Source organism: Abramis brama, assembly GCF_963993115.1.
Source record: "Abramis brama genome assembly, chromosome: 7".
Lineage (NCBI taxonomy): Eukaryota > Metazoa > Chordata > Actinopteri > Cypriniformes > Leuciscidae > Abramis > Abramis brama.
The window spans coordinates 43335859-43353365 of NC_139969.1; the positions used below are offsets into that span (position 1 = coordinate 43335859).

The 17507-nt window shown below is 39.2% G+C and overlaps 2 protein-coding genes across 2 annotated transcripts in view; one reads left to right on the forward strand and one right to left on the reverse strand.

Annotated features, from left to right (window-relative positions):
• Positions 1 to 17507, reverse strand: part of LOC311087322 (uncharacterized protein) — a 49426-nt gene that overhangs the window by 9229 nt on the left and 22690 nt on the right. The window contains exons 7-8 of the mRNA XM_084120648.1: positions 12092 to 12969; positions 11540 to 11850 (exon numbers count right to left, since the gene is read on the reverse strand). Of these exons, the coding sequence (XP_083976774.1) occupies positions 11540 to 11850; positions 12092 to 12969 (1189 nt within the window). The remainder of the gene's footprint in view (positions 1 to 11539; positions 11851 to 12091; positions 12970 to 17507) is intronic.
• Positions 3480 to 6047, forward strand: LOC311087340 (uncharacterized protein). The gene is made up of 4 exons (XM_084120680.1): positions 3480 to 3627; positions 4240 to 4353; positions 4799 to 4993; positions 5097 to 6047. Exons 2-4 carry the CDS (start codon positions 4333 to 4335, stop codon positions 5556 to 5558), a joined length of 678 nt encoding a protein of 225 aa, XP_083976806.1. The 5' UTR covers positions 3480 to 3627; positions 4240 to 4332; the 3' UTR covers positions 5559 to 6047.

Genomic DNA, 17507 nt, shown 5'->3' on the forward strand with positions numbered 1-17507 from the left:
TGAACTAGCTAATATTTTCCTCAGTTTACTGCTATAACTTACAATAAAGTTTAATGTAACTTAACCGTTAACTTAGGCTAAAGCAGTTCGCTGGTTTGTCGTTTTAAATTAAGATGTTTTTGTTTATAAATCAACAGCTCACTGTCGTACACAATAAAATAGTATACCGTAGTTTGTCATTGTGTAGTAGCCTATTTGTGAATTAACGTGCAGGTGACGCGGTCCAATGTCGGTGTTACTGTTTGTCAAAAAACCTAAATCCTAATTTGTGTTCACAATCATTCAACTAATCATAATAATATAAAAATGCCAAGAATAAACACATTAATATGTGTGCATTATTGTATGTATCTTTATTTAACTCTGAAATGATATTCAACCAAGACTTTTTCTCATGACTTTTCCCTCTTTAAAATTAAAGTTTTAATGTTAACGTTAGGCTATAATTAGTGTCAAGTCACAATACCAAAATTATGACTTTCGATACAAAACCTGAACATTAACATGAACTAATAATGAACTGCACTTCTACTGCATTTATTAATATGTGTTAATGTTAATTTCAACATTTACTAACACATTCAATATAAAAAAAATGTACTTGTTAACTTTAGTATGCACTGTGAACTAACATGAACAAACAATGAATTGCTGTATTTCTGTTAACTATCAATTAATTGAGCAGCCATTCACTGCCATTATAAAGCTTGGAAGAGGCAGGACATTTTTATAATTACTCTGATTTCTAACGATAGAGATTATATACCATGCTATGGTATACTGTCATACCGCCCAGCCCTAATGTGCGGTATGGGTGGGGCAATGACAATAATTTCCATATTAAAATAGAAAATATGGTTTCAGATGGAGTAAGTAATAGTTTATAGTTCATTTTTTAATATAAAAGCACTTTCATTTTAGGGTGGTCTATTTAAATGCATATTTCAACCACTTACACAATGTTTTTTTTTTCCTATCAGATTACCTATCTGGGTCTGGTTGGTGGCTTTGACCCTGAATAACACCGTGTGGAGAGTGCTGAAAGCCACTTTTACAACTGCTGCAGCACGTTATGAATTGGAGAGAAGTCAATGGGAAGATTGGTGTCCAACGCCTGGTCGTAAAGGAAGTTGTCATTGGTGAGACCTTTTTTAGAAGTCACTTTTATTTGTATAGCACTTTGCACAATACACAACTTTTCAAAATCGCTTTAGAACATTGTATTTTTATTTCTGTTATCTCAGTATCGAACCAAACAACTTTTTTTTGTCATTACCTGATCACATCCGTGGCTCATTTAAGTGACTGCATTTTTTATTTAGAAGTTTTATGTTTTGTTTTTAAAGAAAGTTATTTTTTATATATTGCGAATCATATCGTTTCAATTATACATTTTAAAGCTGTAATCACAATATAAGATTATCATTCTGTCAAAGTCTCATACCAGCGCATGCCTACAACTATCTGTATTTAGTTCATTATCACTGTGTATTTAAAAGGTTAGTTTACCCAAAAATGAAAATTCTGTCAGTAATTACTCACCCATGTTGTTCCAACCCCCGTAAGACCTTCGTTCATCTTCGGAACACAAATTAAGATATTTATGATGAAATCTGAGAGCTGCCTCACTCCTCCATAGGCTTCTCTGTTATTGAAACTTGCCAGCCCAGAAAGTTAGTAAAGACATTGTTAAAATAGTCCAAGAATACAATGGCTGAACCTTAAGTTTATCAAGTGTCGAAAATAAATTATTTATTTAAAAATTTTCTTATGGGTTTTTTGTGCGCAAAATAAGCTAAAATAAAGACTTTATTCAACGTAGTGTAACAGCGCAGCGCTTCTGTGTTGTACGTCAGAACGTAGGCTCACGATTGGCCAGCATCCCACACATGACCAGCGTCGGCCAATAGTGAGTCTACGCTCTGACGTACAACACAGAAGTTGGAAAAACTTGAGGGTAATTACAGATAGAATTTTCATTTTTGGGTGAACTAACCCTTTATGTTCCTCCTTGCATTCAGTACTTGGCCCATTATTGTTTGTGTGTTTCTGCTTCCAAATTGTCTCGCATTCATTGCAGATTATCTTGAGTTTATTTTGTGTTAGTAAAAACACTTATTTTAGACTCTGTTTTTGGACTATAACATGACATTAATGCTATCTGTGTTGGTGTGTTTTTACATTAGAGTGTGCATGTCTTTTTTTTAAAAAAGAAGCAGAATGCATGCAGTGCTGTAAATTTTAACCGGTTGTTGGTGCAAAAGTATTCTAAAAATTGAAATAATTTGTCATAAGGAATTACGGTATAATTCTTGCCCACATATTGAAAAATACAATTTGCAATTCCTTTTGAAAATTTACTGGAAAAAAACTTTCATACACTGGTAATTCAGAGGTGTTTAATTTGTTAATAATTGCAATTAAAATATTAAAGGATATTTACATTAACGATTTTTTTCTTCATTCTACTGCAGCTCTATCTTCCAGGTTGTATTGCTGCTAACATTATTTAAATTCTTCTTTATTGCAGGTGCAGTCAGGCAGAATCCCCTTACTGGAAAAGGTCAACACATTGCCGATGCCGACCCTCATTGGAGACTTCTCTGCACATCAACACACTTCTCATCAACAACTCTTTACCTTTCAAGTTTGCTTTAACTTTCTCAATTTCTCTTTAAAGTTCTCTTTACCAACTGTGATTTATTTGTATTACTCTCATTAGACTAATTAAACATAACATTAATACACGCTTTGATCGAGTGTTTTGAACTTTGGTGTAAAAAATTAGCTTTGAATGCTATTTATATTATTAATTTGTATTCTTAAATGTTTTCAACTGAATTCTACTTAAAATAAGTACAACTGAGTAGCTGTAATTATGTATTCTTAAATGTTTTCAACTGAATACTACTGTAATTATTAAATTCAACTCTGTTGCTGTAATTATATTTATTTTGATAAATGTTTTCAACTGAATACTACTGTAATTATTATTCAACTTTTGCTGTAATTATATTTATTTTTATGAAATGTTTTCAACTGAATACTACTGTAATTAAGTACAACACTTTAGCTGTAATTATTTAAATGCTTGTCAAAATAAATAGTTTTGAGTACATTTGTTGTTGAGTGTTTAATTTACCTGTGAGTTAATAAGACTTTAAATACTGTCAGCTGCATGTGGGCCACATAAGGGCCGTTAGATTTTAACAGAACTCAACCATACTAAAGTTGCATACCAGGCCCACATATGGGCCACATGAAATTGTAGTATTTGGCTCATGCTTGGTGGAGTTATGGCAGTCCTTTGGTTCAGTTCTGGCAAAGGAGATGTGGGCCATATCTGGGCCGGCAAACACAAACTAATCTGGGCCACAGCTCAGCTGTTTATCTGGCCCACATCTTTGCCAAAGGTAATTTGCTGACTGGGTTACATTTTAAATTGTCTGTATTTTTCAGAAATATGACATTGACGAGAACATTACTTCAGAGGACAGCACAAGGGGGTAAACATTTAATAGAATGGCTCCAGAGGGAGAGGCTGTTGTCAAGAAAAAAACGATGCCCTGTGTGCAACAACAGAATGAAACTCAAAAGAACCAACACGACCAAGGATGGATATAGGTGGTAAGAACCAAGCATCATTGCCACACAAACCTGGATTAATTTGCCACTAGATTATACAGTGTCTAGATTGGGGGAGAAGTGACAGTAAGCACAACTATGTGACAGTGATACTGCATTGTAGCATCCTGAGTTAGAAAGGATGTTATGTTACATAACAAAAATAATTCACAAGTCAAACACCCAATCTGAATCAGATTTAAATATTTCACATACTGAAGAGAAAACAAAAAGCCTTTAGAACATCACCTGGGAACACATCTAGCTCTTCTGATGATGCCTACAGGTCACAGACTCAATACCGTTACTGCATGGAACATACTTTTAGTAACATAAAATGAGGGGATCATGTACAAAAAGTGCTAATCTCATCCTGTATGGATGTAAGTACCCTAAAACTTAAGCTGACAGGGTGTACTTTAACCTCAAGGTCACGGAATCCTTTCACACTGAAGGTGTTGTAGTACAGAACCAAAAAAAGCAAAAAATATCACTTTGCATAGACTTACAGTACTCACTCTAAGTGTAATGTTCAACAATGATCACCCAGTACCTTATTACAGTCTGACAAACTATGCAATGTTGGATATTTATAGATTATGTCATATGTTACAGGAGCTGTAGAAAGGCAAACCACAGGGGTAGGGGCATCACAAGGTCCATCAGAGAGGGCTCAATATTCTCCAGGTCACACATTACGTTAGCATCATGGATGAAGATTATGCACAGGTTGGGAGCTCTCTCTGTTTCTCTATCTCGTGCTTTTTCTTTGTTTTGGTTACACTGTAACTATGTCCTGCAATATTGCCTAATATTACTGATTTATTCAATCCACATTTGCTGGTTTGTTGATAGGTAATTTAATTATTATGTTTAAACGATAACACTTTATTTTACAGTGTCAGTGTTACATACGTTACATCTACTTACCATAGTAATAACAGTAAATTATGCATAATTACATGCAACTAACCCTCAACCAAACCCTAATCCTACCCTAACCCTATAGTAAGTACATGCAGTTGCTTAATATTACTCAGTACTTAAATATATAATTACACTGTAACAACGACACCTTAAAATAAAGTGTAACCGTTTTGGGCACTGTTTTATTATTACAATTAGGCTATGAGGGTATTAACTGGTAATATGTTGATAGTAGTTTTTTTCTCAGTTTGTCGCAGGGTTTGAGAAAGAGATCGAGGATGGAGTATGTGGGAGCAGCCAATCATTGACCAGGGTGACTACACTGTTAAGAGAGATCTGTGGTAAAGCAGTCAGGCGACTGGAGATTAGCCGGAAAATGCGTATAGGAGGGAGGAGAGCTTTTGTTGCCATAGATGAGAGCAAATTCAGACACAAAAGAAAGGTAAGGTCTGGTTTTGTAAGTAAAATGGTAATGACTGTTTAATAAAAAAAGTACAGTGCATCTTGTAGGTGGACAACCATTAAGACATTTTACTTATTTTCAGTATGGACGTGGACGACGTGGACACACCTGGAGAAGACGCTCGTGGGTCTTTGGAATGGTGGAAGTCAAGGGATGCCATAGACGTCCCATCTTAAAGCTTGTAAAATATCGTTCCAGGAAGCGACTGCTCCCAATTATCCAGAAGTACATTAGACCTGGTAGTAAAGTGATAAGTGATAGCTGGAGTGCCTACAACAGGTTATCACGTCACGGTTACATTCACTATCAGGTGAATCACAAGAGACATTTTGTCCACCCTGGGAGTGGTGCTCACACGCAGCATATAGAACGGGCATGGCGAAATTATAAAGAGGACATTTACAGATACAGAGGAAACCTGACAGAAAAGGCATTAAAGATGAACTTGAGGTTCATTGAGTGGAGCCACTGGCTTGGAAAGGAGCACAAGAAGGGTATTCTTGGACGCCTTTGCAAAGACATCAGAGCGTGCTACCACGTTTAAGTGATAGTGATGGGGTAAATACTGCAGATTTCCTATCGTGTGATTAATAGTTTCAGTCTATTTAAAAAAGAAATAAAATGAAAAATATAATACTGTTGATTTACACAGTAACTGTAGCTATTACAGATTATAGGGTAAGATCCCAGTAATTCAATGGAAATAAAAAGGCTTCCTTTTACAGTACAGTTTCACTTTATTTACTGAGAATGTTTTAGTTAAGTTGCAGAACACAGATGGTAAAAGTTTGTGATTTCAAAAATGTTTAAGCAGTAGCAAAGGATGTGGTAAGAGTCTGGTAATACCATCCAAATAAGCAAGGCTTCCTTTTACAGTACAGTTGCACTTTACTTACTGAGTAAATTGTCATGTTTTCCTTGGTAACGTTGCAGGACATACGAGGTAAAAAAAAAAGAAAAAAAAGTGACTATGTAAAAGGGAATGATCTGGTTATATGGTACAATTCCAGAAATACCATGGAAATAAACAAGGCTTCATTTTACAGTACAGTTACACTTTACTTACTGAGTAAATTGTCATGTTTTTCTTGGTAACGTTGCAGGACATACGAGGTAAAAAAATGTGACTATATGGAAAAGGGAATGATCAGATTATAGGGTAAGATCCCAGTAATACCATGGAAATAAGCAAGGCTTCATTTTACAGTACAGTTTCACTTTACTTACTGAGTAAATTGTAAAAACATCTGCAAGAACATACCCAGTATTTAAGATGTGCCATGACATTAGGGAAAACTGTTCCTGCGGGGTAGTTACCAGGTAAGTGTAAGGTAAATTATTTGATAAACCCTCTATAAATGGGTGTATCAATGAACAACAACTACGTAAGACAAGGTAATTTATTGGAAACTACCGTCTTAATTTCAAGATAGTAATAAATAAACATGGACTGTTACCAACATAACCCTAGGATAACTACAAACCTAACTTGAATTGATGGGTAATACTGGAGGTGTTTCTAAAAATTGGCTGTCTACATTCTGAGGAAGTACACAATTAAATCTGAGTTATTACCAACCTAAACAGGTAACAAGTACACAGTACTTTATTTAACAGTGGTGTTTTTTCCCCTGGTAGTTTCTCTGTAATTGCATACTAATCACCTTAAGTAATTACACACTAAAATACTATAATTTACCATATGCTTACCAGGTAAATACTTAGTACTTAGTTTGAAGTTTCTCTGCATTTACATAATTGTTACCTGTGGTAATTACCAATAACCAACTATAACTTACCATATATTTACCAGGTAAATACCTAGTAATTAGGGGACTGTAAAAGGAAGGGTTACCGAAAAGGGAAAAATGTCGAATAGCAAGTGACCATTGATGAAAAAAAAAAAAAAAAAAACAGACATAAAGACAGCCATGGTATATTAAAATGTACAAATACATATATTAAGGACTAAAGTGTGAGTCGGGTTAGCATGTACAATGGTCTGACAATATGTGTTTGCTAATAATAATTTGAATGTGGATAACGGGACAATGGATTCAAGCTTCAGAGATTTTTGAAGTGTATTCCAATCGTTATCGTTCATAAAGGGGGTAGCTCTAGAGATTAGTGATCTTAGATAAGGTGCGGTTTTACACAGTAGACATTTGTAGATGAAATGATACCAATGTTTTTGACGTCGGGTCTGTAATGAAGACCAGCCGATTAAACTATAGAGGTTGCAGTGGTGGGTATTATATGGAGCATTGGTGACAAAACGGATGGCGGTATGATATACAACATCTAGTTTACTAAGGAGAGAGTTTGAAGCAATTCTGTAAATAATATCACCGTAGTCAATAATTGGAAGGATGGTCATTTTCACGAGAGCGAGTTTTGCTGGGAAAGTGAGAGAGGCTTTATTACGGAATAAGAATCCAATCCTGGATTTAATTTTAGTTTGGAGCTGATTAATGTTGGTCTGGAAAGAAAGAGAAGAGTCTAACCAAACCCCTAGGTATTTGTAATTGTCTACCTGTTCTATAGCAGACCCATCTAGTGTGGTGATGCTTAATGGGCAGGTAGGTACAGTGTGAGATCGGTTAAAAAACATTCATTTAGTTTTGGTAGAATTTAAAAGCAGTTGAAGGGAACGGAGTGAATGCTGTATATTATTAAAACTCTCTTGAAGATTTTTTAACACAGTGTCCAACGACGGGCCAGCCGTATAAAGGATGGTGTCGTCTGCATAGAGGTGGATCAAAGAATCACCTGCAGCAAGAGCAACGTCATTAATATATACAGAAAATAGAGTCGGCCCTAGAATTGATCCCTGAGGCACCCCCATGGAGACAGCCAGAGGACTAGAAAGTAGGCCCTCTGACTTAACACATTGAAACCAATCATCTGAGAACCCCAAGTTCCTTAATCTATCAATTAAGATGTTATGATTGACAGAATCAAAGGCCTTGGCCAAATCAATAAAGACTGCTGCACAATAATGTCTTTGATCAATAGCAGCTATGATGTCATTTGTGACTTTAAGTGTGGCTGAAGTACACCCATGACCGGCTCGGAAACCAGATTGCATTTCGGAAAGACTATGATGAGATTCGAGGTGGTGAATAATTTGTTTATTAATAATTCTTTCGAAGACCTTTGAAATGCAGGGAAGAATAGAGATTGGTCTATAGCAGTTTGGATCTAAACTATCCCCTCCTTTGAATAAAGGGATTACTGCAGCAGTTTTCCAATCTTTAGGTAGTTCTGATGAGTTAAGAGAAAGGTTAAAAAGACTGGTGATGGGAGTAGCAATAATTACCGCAGACAACTTTAAAAAGGAAGGGTCCAGATTGTCTAATCCTGATGATTTAAAGGGGTCAAGATGCTGCAACTCCCTTAGAACGTCGGCTATCTGGACATGGGCAAAGGAAAAACGTGGAAAATTTTGACTAAGTGCTACAGAGGGTGAGGGGCTGTTAATTAGGGTCGGATTCGCCAGATGAAAAGCATGACCAGCCATGGCAAAATGCTTATTAAAGTTCTCAACCATGGAGGATTTGTCAGTAGTGATAATATTATCTAGCTTTAGTGCTGTGGGTAACTGTACGGAGGTGTTCTTATTCTCCATAGTTTTTACTATATCCCAGAACTTTCTAGAATTAGTGTTGCAGGTGGCAAATTTCTGTTTGAAGAAGCCAACCTTAGCATTCCTGACCACCTGTGTGTATCGATTTCTGACTTCCCTAAAGAGTTGCTGGTCTCTGGGGTTGTTCGATACTAATGCCGTACGCCACAGAATATTCTTATATTGGTTAAGGGCGGTGAGTTCTGGAGTATACCATGGGCTGTATCTACTTTTAGTTCTGAGCCTTTTTTAAGGGGCATGCTTATTTAGAACAGCTAGAAAGGCACTTTTAAAGAATGACCAAGCATCCTCAACTGTAGGGATAAGATCGATATCCTTCCAGGGTACCTGGGCTAAATCATATAAAAAGGCCTGTTCGCAGAAATGTTTTAGAGAGCGTTTGTTAATGATAAGAGGAGGCCTTTTGGTTGCAGACCCATTACGGACACATGTAATTATGCAGTGATCGCTGATGTCTTGGCTAAAGACACCAGAGATGTATTTAGTGGGCATATTAGTTAGGGCAATATCTATGAGAGTGCCCTTATTTGCAGATTTTCGGTTGTATCTAGTGGGTTCGTTAATGATTTGCGTGAGATTGAGGGCATCAAGTTTGGAAAGTAAACTGGATGAAGCATTAAGCATGTCCCAGTTTAAGTCGCCCAGAAGTAAAAACTCAGAAGATAAATATGGAGCAAGCAGTTCACATAGGTTGTCTATGGCACAACTGGGTGCAGAGGGGGGTCTGTAACAGGTGGCTACAGTCAGGGACTTGTTTCTAGAAAGGTGGATTTGCAAAATTAAGAGCTCAAACTGTTTTGGCAGAGACCTAGATAAAATGACAGAGCATTGTAGAGCCTGTCTACAGTAAAGAATGACTCCGCCTCCTTTTGTAGTTCTGTCTTGACGGTAAATATTATAGTCTGGGATTGAAACTTCTGAATTTTTAATGGATTTCCTGAGCCAGGACTCAGACACTGCTAAAATATCAGGATTAGTTGAGTGTGTAAGGGCAACAAATAAATCCATTTTAGGAAGTAGGCTTCTGATGTTAATGTGCATAAACCTCAAATTATTGCTATTACAGAAATCTGCATAAGAGAGCTCCTGAGGGGTTGGAGTGACATTATTTGCTACAGGTCCAGGATTTAATTCAATATCACCTGAGCAAAGTAAGAGCAGTGTAAGGATTCTGCAAAAGGCATTCAGAATAGGGCGTTTAGAGCATTGGGCAGGGTAAATATGTAGAGAAGATTTTTGGGCAGAATGGAATATATTCATTGCCCTATGGGCAGACAAAGTTATAGTACAGTGAGTATGTCGGGGGGGTAAACCTATGTGTAGAGTGACAAAGAAACAGATTGCATCTCTAGGGGAGTTGTATAAACCAGTTGAACCAGTAAAGGTCTCAGCGAAATTAGTGAGAGGAGTAAAATGGATGTCTGTACTATCACGACTGTCTGGTCTATACTGAAAATGGACAATAAAAACTAACTCAAGCAACAATAGGCAAAACATGAAATGCACAAAAAAATAAAATAAAAAAAAAAGGGCGCTGCGCGTAAAAATTATGAGCGCACGCACAAATAACAACAAAGATGCTGAGTTCTTACGGTATGTTGGAGAACTGGTTTTCCAGATTCGATTCACAAAATCAGAGGAAAATATAAATAGTGTCAAAAATCCAAACAGTAACGTTAGGGAGAATGTTGCTAGTGTGGACCCGCCAATCCAGGCAGCTAGTCCCGACAGCTGGTCAAAAGATCCGTTTCAAAGGTGAACTTCACGTCGGAAAGGCACACTGAAGCGTCGTTGTGTAATCCTGTCGGCAAGACACTCGCGATGGACCTGCAGAGCTCCGAGAGGACAACGCTGGGGAGTGAGGACGCCTGCCAGCCAGCCGACCAGGTCGAGGTAGACCGAACTCCGTTGCTACCTGCCACTACGAGGTGCTGTAATGTATGCAGTTGCGGCTAGTCAGCTGAGCTAGGTAGTTGATGGCTGTTACTGGCCCGATGGTTGGGGGTATGTTGGAGAACTGGTTTTCCAGGTTCGACTCACAAAATCAGAGGAAAATATAAATGGTGTCAAAAATCCAAACAGTAACGTTAGGGAGAATGTTGCTAGTGTGGACCCGCTAATCCAGGCAGCTAGTCCCGACAGCTGGTCAAAAGATCCATTTCAAAGGTGAACTTCACGTCGGAAAGGCACACCGAAGCGTCGCCGTGTAATCCCGCCGGCAAGACACTCGCGATGGACCTGCAGAGCTCCGAGAGGACAACGCTGGGGGAGTGAGGACGCCTGCCAGCCAGCCGACCAGGTCGAGGTAGACCGAACTCCGTTGCTACCTGCTACTACGAGGTGCTGTAATGTACGCGGTTGCGGCTAGTCAGCTGAGCTAGGTAGTTGATGGCTGTTACTGGCCCGATGGTTGGCTGTAATAGTCCAATAAATTGAGGAGTGATCCTGTAGATCACCGTGCAATCGAGGGAATCAACAATGTAATAGAAAGATAGTCCCAGGATGAACGAAGTAATGAAGCCCACTGGAGTGCGTGCGAGAATTGTTTTTATAAAAACAAGGTTATAAAAACGACGTGCACGTTTAAAACAATAGACACACTATGTACACAGACGCGATACAAACGTGTCTTGACCTCGAGACGCCATCTTCTTAGGAAATTTAGGAAATTTGATTTGTCAGTTTATGAACCCTTAAAAAATACAAACACAAAAGATCAAAAAGACTATTCGGCTGTTAAGGTGGAATCCAAAAGCATCATCTGACCAGTAGTGGTGGGAGAGAAAAAAAAAACATTTTTTTTCATGGATACCGAATAGCTGAATAGCATTACAACATAACCTGACACAAAAGCTTTCTGTTTTAACAGGAGTACTGACCTTGTGTGTCTAGAGCCAAACTCCGGTCTTTCTCATGGCCCTGTAAGACATTTGATTGATGGATGGCCTGCATCAACAACCGCAAGTATTCTCTAGTAGGGCCGCCTTCATCTATTGCCCCTTCCCCATTTTCCTCAGCTTCAACAAACACTACATCTAATTTTGCTTGTGGGTTGAATCGTCGCCGCTTGACAGCTTGCAGGCTGCACTGTAGTATGTTTTCTCTGAACACATTTATTTGGTTTGCTGTTGGACAGATGTTTCCATCAATTTTGCTTTGCAGTTTTTTTAGAATGGTCTGTAGGTCAACCCTGCAAGAGACAAAGATTGGATTGTTTTTAGTCAAATGCTGAACATTATGGTATATTTTAGAATATTGCTAGTTGCATAAAGCCCCGCTCACACATGCAGGGACTTCCAGTCACAAAGCAACCTCATCCCATTATTTTTAAATGAAGAGTTGGTGGCTTTGTGTGTGAGTGTTTATGTTAATTTGCGAATGCATAAAAAGTATTTTTTTAACTAAGTAAATAAGCATATATAGGAACATACTCATCTAGGGCCACGGACCTCCCTTGATCTATTAGGGATAGATCTACAATGTCTGATTGCTGGGGAGATGGAGAACTAAGTGGTGTCTCTTCATCAATGTCAATGACAATTGGCTCTGTAGGTTGGTCTTCAAAATTAAAATTAATGAATGGAGTCTGGGCTGTGAACAAAGCCGCAGAGGCCAGAGCGACTGGAGACTGGGCAGAGGCCAGAGCGACTGGAGACTGGACTGGGGATAGAGCCACTGGAGACTGGACTGGGGATAGAGCGACTGGAGACTGGGCTGGGGATAGAGCCACTGGAGACTGAACTGGGGATAGAGCGACTGGAGACTGGGCAGAGGCCAGAGCGACTGGAGACTGGGCAGAGGCCAGAGCGACTGGAGACTGGGCAGAGGCCAGAGCCACTGGAGACTGGACTGGGGATAGAGCCACTGGAGACTGGACTGGGGATAGAGCGACTGGAGACTGGACTGGGGATAGAGCCACTGGAGACTGAACTGGGGATAGAGCGACTGGAGACTGGGCAGAGGCCAGAGCGACTGGAGACTGGGCAGAGGCCAGAGCGACTGGAGACTGGGCAGAGGCCAGAGCCACTGGAGACTGGGCAGAGGCCAGAGCCACTGGAGACTGGACTGGGGATAGAGCCACTGGAGACTGGACTGGGGATAGAGCCACTGGAGACTGAACTGGGGATAGAGCCACTGGAGACTGGGCAGAGGCAAGAGCGACTGGAGACTGGGCAGAGGCCAGAGCGACTGGAGACTGGGCAGAGGCCAGAGCCACTGGAGACTGGACTGGGGATAGAGCCACTGGAGACTGAACAAAGGGCGAATCCACTGGAGGCTGGGCAACATTTACAGGGTCATAGTGTTTTGCCTGAAATGAAACACACAGACATTAATGTAGACTGTAATCACAGACTGAACACAACTGTACTGACTATACATTTGGGCATGATGAGTTATAATCTACTTACACACAGACATTAATGTAGACTGTAATCACAGACTGAACACAACTGTACTGACTATACATTTGGGCATGTTGAGTTATAATCTGTCATGTACTGGATTTTATTTGGTAAATGTGTTTCCATCTTAGTTTATGTGCATGTTTTCATGCAAAATGCACAAAAATAGGTGGATGGACACATAGCGAGGTTTCAAACATGCGAGACCAATGGAGAGGGGGTTTGAGTCACTAATAATAAAAATTTCAACTGAAATTTCAACGGATTGCTCCTGTCTGCCTCGCTGCCTGCTGTGAGTGTGTTTGCTTCGGTGCTGTAAACTCCGTCTTAGCCTCGTATTTCCTTGTTTTGAACCATCATTTACTACAATTTCTAGTTGTTTATACTACTACTAAATACAGCTTACCCAACATCTCAGATTAACCTGACATCGCTAGCTTCCGTTACTACTAGCACAACACGCTAGTAATTTGCTAGCCTGTTAGCTGCTAAACGTGCCACCCGTGCGCTCAGCTTTTTTTATTTATTTATTTTTCTCTCTCGCGCGCTCGCGCCTTTGAGTTCATAAAAGCTCAGGTGAGTAAGAATCACTCAACAAACAAGGTGAGTAATGTCTTGTCCTGTTATTGTCACCTGCACTTCATGTCACATGTTTAGCATAGCCTTCTCTGTTGGCAATATAGGATTTATATGTGATAATTGCAAGGAGACAGTTAGGCTGACAGAGAAGATTTCAGAACTAGAAACACGCATCCAAACATTAATTGAGGATAGTAAGAGTGCTAGAGCTTCAGATACTATTTTGGATGCGCCTAGCATAGTGAACTCTTTACATGGTGCGGTTCCAGCTGAATTAGTGCCTGCGCAGCCGGGCAAATGGGTGACAGTGAGGGATCGCTCTAGTCGCGGATCTAAAAACCACTCTTCCGTTCCGATTACCATAACAAATCGATTTGCCCCGCTCAGTGAAACACCCACTGAGAATGATTGTGCCCTAGTTATTGGCGATTCTATTACACGGAACGTGAAAATAGAGACACCAACCACCATAGTCACATGTTTGCCGGGAGCCAGAGCGCCTGACATCAAAGCAAATTTAAAAGTGCTGGCTAATGCTAATCGTAAATTCTCTAAGATCATTATTCACGTCGGCACTAATGATGTTCGACTCCGCCAGTCGGAGATCGCCAAAATTAATATTAAAGAGGTGTGTGAACTCGCAAGTACGATGTCAAGCACTGTAATTTGCTCTGGCCCCCTTCCTGTTCGCCGGAGTGATGAGATAGTTAGTAGATTGTGTTCGCTTAATGGTTGGCTGTCTAAGTGGTGTCCGCAACATAATATAGAATTTATAGACAATTGGAAAAGTTTTTGGGGCAAACCTGACCTGTTGAAAAGAGATGGTATTCATCCCTCCTGGGATGGTGCTGCTCTTCTCTCTAGTAATATGGCTCATAGTCTTAGAGCTCAAACATGACAATCTGGGGCTCAGGTCAGGAAGCAGACAGACTGGCTAAACCGACTGTCTGCTAGCGGCCTCACGTCACCAAGGTCAGATAAATCCTATCACATAGAGCCTCTTTCACCTAGCTATCATCATATAGAGACTGTGTCTGTTCCCCGAATTTGGAAATCCAAAAAACGTTTAAACCCATCTAAGGTTAAAAATTTAATTGATGTTCAACAAATAAAAAACAGCTATAATACAGATGAGCAAATGTTAAAGCTTGGGTTGCTGAATATTCGATCTCTTACTTCAAAAGCACTCATTGTTAATGATATGATTTCAGATAATAACCTAGATGTGCTGTGTTTGACAGAAACCTGGCTAAAACCAAACGATTACATTACTTTAAATGAGTCCACCCCGCAAGATTACTGTTATAAACATGAGCCTCGTCTGAAATGCAAAGGGGGAGGAGTTGCTGTAATCTATAGTAATATTTTCAAAACCACTAAGAAATCAAGTTTTAAATATAATTCTTTTGAAGTGTTAGTACTTAATGTAAAAATATATAGTATAAATGATAAATCACGTTTGAGATTTGTGCTGGCTACTGTATACAGGCCACCAGGGCACCATAAAGATTTTATCAAAGAATTTGCGGACTTTCTATCAGAATTAATATTGACTGCAGATAAAGTACTAATTGTTGGTGATTTTAATATACACATCGATAATGAAAAAGATGCATTGGGATTGGCATTTAAAGACATTGTAAACTCAATTGGAGTTAGACAACACGTGTCAGGACCTACTCATCGTCGTAATCATACTCTAGATCTAATATTATCACATGGAATAGATGTTGATGCCGTTGAAATTCTGCAGCAGAGCGATGACATCTCAGATCATTATCTAGTCTCGTGTAAACTTCATTTAGCCAAGGCTGCAAAGCCGACTCCGTGTTTCAAATATGTTAGACCTATTACTTCTGCCACTAAAGATTGCTTTATTAATAATCTTCCTAATCAGTTTCACCATCTCAGCATCCCAGATAGCTTAGAAGAACTCGATATTGCAACAGAAACTTTTAACTCTCTCTTTTCCAGCACTTTAGACACAGTTGCTCCGTTGCGCTTAAAGAAGATTAAAGAAAATAGTCCAACGCCGTGGTACAACGAGCACACTCGGGCCCTTAAGAGAGCAGCCAGAAAAATGGAGCGCAACTGGAAGAAAACAAAACTAGAGGTATTTCGCATTTCATGGAAAGAGAGCTCGATTGCTTACAGAGAGGCCTTAAAAGCTGCTAGATCTGCTTATTTTTCAACCCTATTAGAAGAAAATAAACATAATCCTAAGTATTTATTTGAAACGGCGGCTAAACTAACGAAAAAGAAAGCTTCAAGCACCGAAGTTTCCAAGCAGCACAGCAGTAATGACTTTATGAACTTCTTCACTTATAAGATTGATAATATCAGGGAGAAAATTATAACTATGCAACCGTCTACTACAGTATCACATCAGACAGTGCATTGTAGTCTCCCTGAGGGAAAATTTGATTCGTTCGTTGCTATAGAAGAGGAAGAATTTACTAAACTTGTTAAATCATCTAAATCTACAACATGTATGTTAGACCCTATACCGACTAAGCTGCTGAAAGAAATACTTCCAGAGGTCATAGATCCTCTTCTTAATATCATTAATTCATCTTTGTCTCTAGGATACGTACCAAAAACCTTTAAGCTGGCTATGATTAAACCGCTTGTTAAAAAAACGCAACTTGATCCTACAGAATTAGTCAATTACAGGCCGATCTCGAATCTACCTTTTCTGTCAAAGATATTAGAAAAAGCAGTATCTTCACAACTGTGTTCCTATCTTGAAAGAAATGATATCTGCGAGGATTTTCAGTCAGGATTTAGACCGTACCATAGTACTGAGACTGCTCTCGTTAGAGTCACAAATGATTTGATCTTATCATCCGATCGTGGTTGTGTCTCTCTATTAGTGTTACTCGATCTTAGTGCTGCATTTGATACTATCGACCACAACATTCTTTTAAATAGACTCGAAAATTATGTTGGCATTAGTGGAATTGCACTAGCATGGTTTAAATCATACTTATCTGACCGTTATCAGTTTGTAGCAGTAAATGAAGAGATGTCTCATCGATCACAAGTTCAGTATGGCGTACCACAAGGCTCAGTACTAGGACCGCTGCTGTTCACTCTGTACATGCTACCATTAGGAGATATCATTAGGAAACATGGCATTAGCTTTCACTGTTATGCTGACGATACTCAGCTCTATATTTCTTCAAAACCTAACGAAACTTACCAATTCACAAAATTAACGGAATGCATAGCTGATATAAAAAATTGGATGACTCGTAATTTCCTACTTCTAAATTCTGAAAAAACAGAGATTCTAATTATTGGACAAAAAACGTCCTCACGTAATAACCTAGAATACTGTCTAACACTTGATGGCTGCTCTGTTAAGTCTTCGTCGTCGGTTAGGATACTGGGTGGTTGCCCTGCACGCTTAATAAACAAACTACAGCTAGTTCAAAACGCAGCAGCTCGAGTTCTTACCAGAACCAGGAAGTATGACCATATTAGCCCGGTTCTGTCAACACTGCACTGGCTCCCTATTAAACATCGCATCAATTTTAAAATATTGCTGATCACGTACAAAGCACTAAATGGTTTAGCTCCGCAGTACTTGAGCGAGCTCTTAACGCATTATAGTCCTTCACGTCTATTGCGATCTCAAAATTCCGGCCAGTTGATAATACCTAGAATATCAAAATCGACTGCTGGCGGTAGATCCTTTTCCTATTTAGCACCAAAACTTTGGAACAGCCTTCCTACCATTGTCCGGGAAGCAGACACACTCTGTCAGTTCAAAGCTAGACTAAAAACACATCTCTTTGACCTAGCATACACATAATACATTATAGACTTCTATAATTCAATGTTAGGCTGCATAGATTAGGTC

Coding starts and splice junctions, on each gene's coding strand:
- LOC311087340 (XM_084120680.1), top strand. CDS start 4,333: ATGGATGAAGATTATGCACAG. Junction 4,354..4,798: donor TGGATGAAGATTATGCACAG/GTTGGGAGCTCT, acceptor TTTTTTTCTCAG/TTTGTCGCAGGGTTTGAGAA. Junction 4,994..5,096: donor AATTCAGACACAAAAGAAAG/GTAAGGTCTGGT, acceptor ACTTATTTTCAG/TATGGACGTGGACGACGTGG.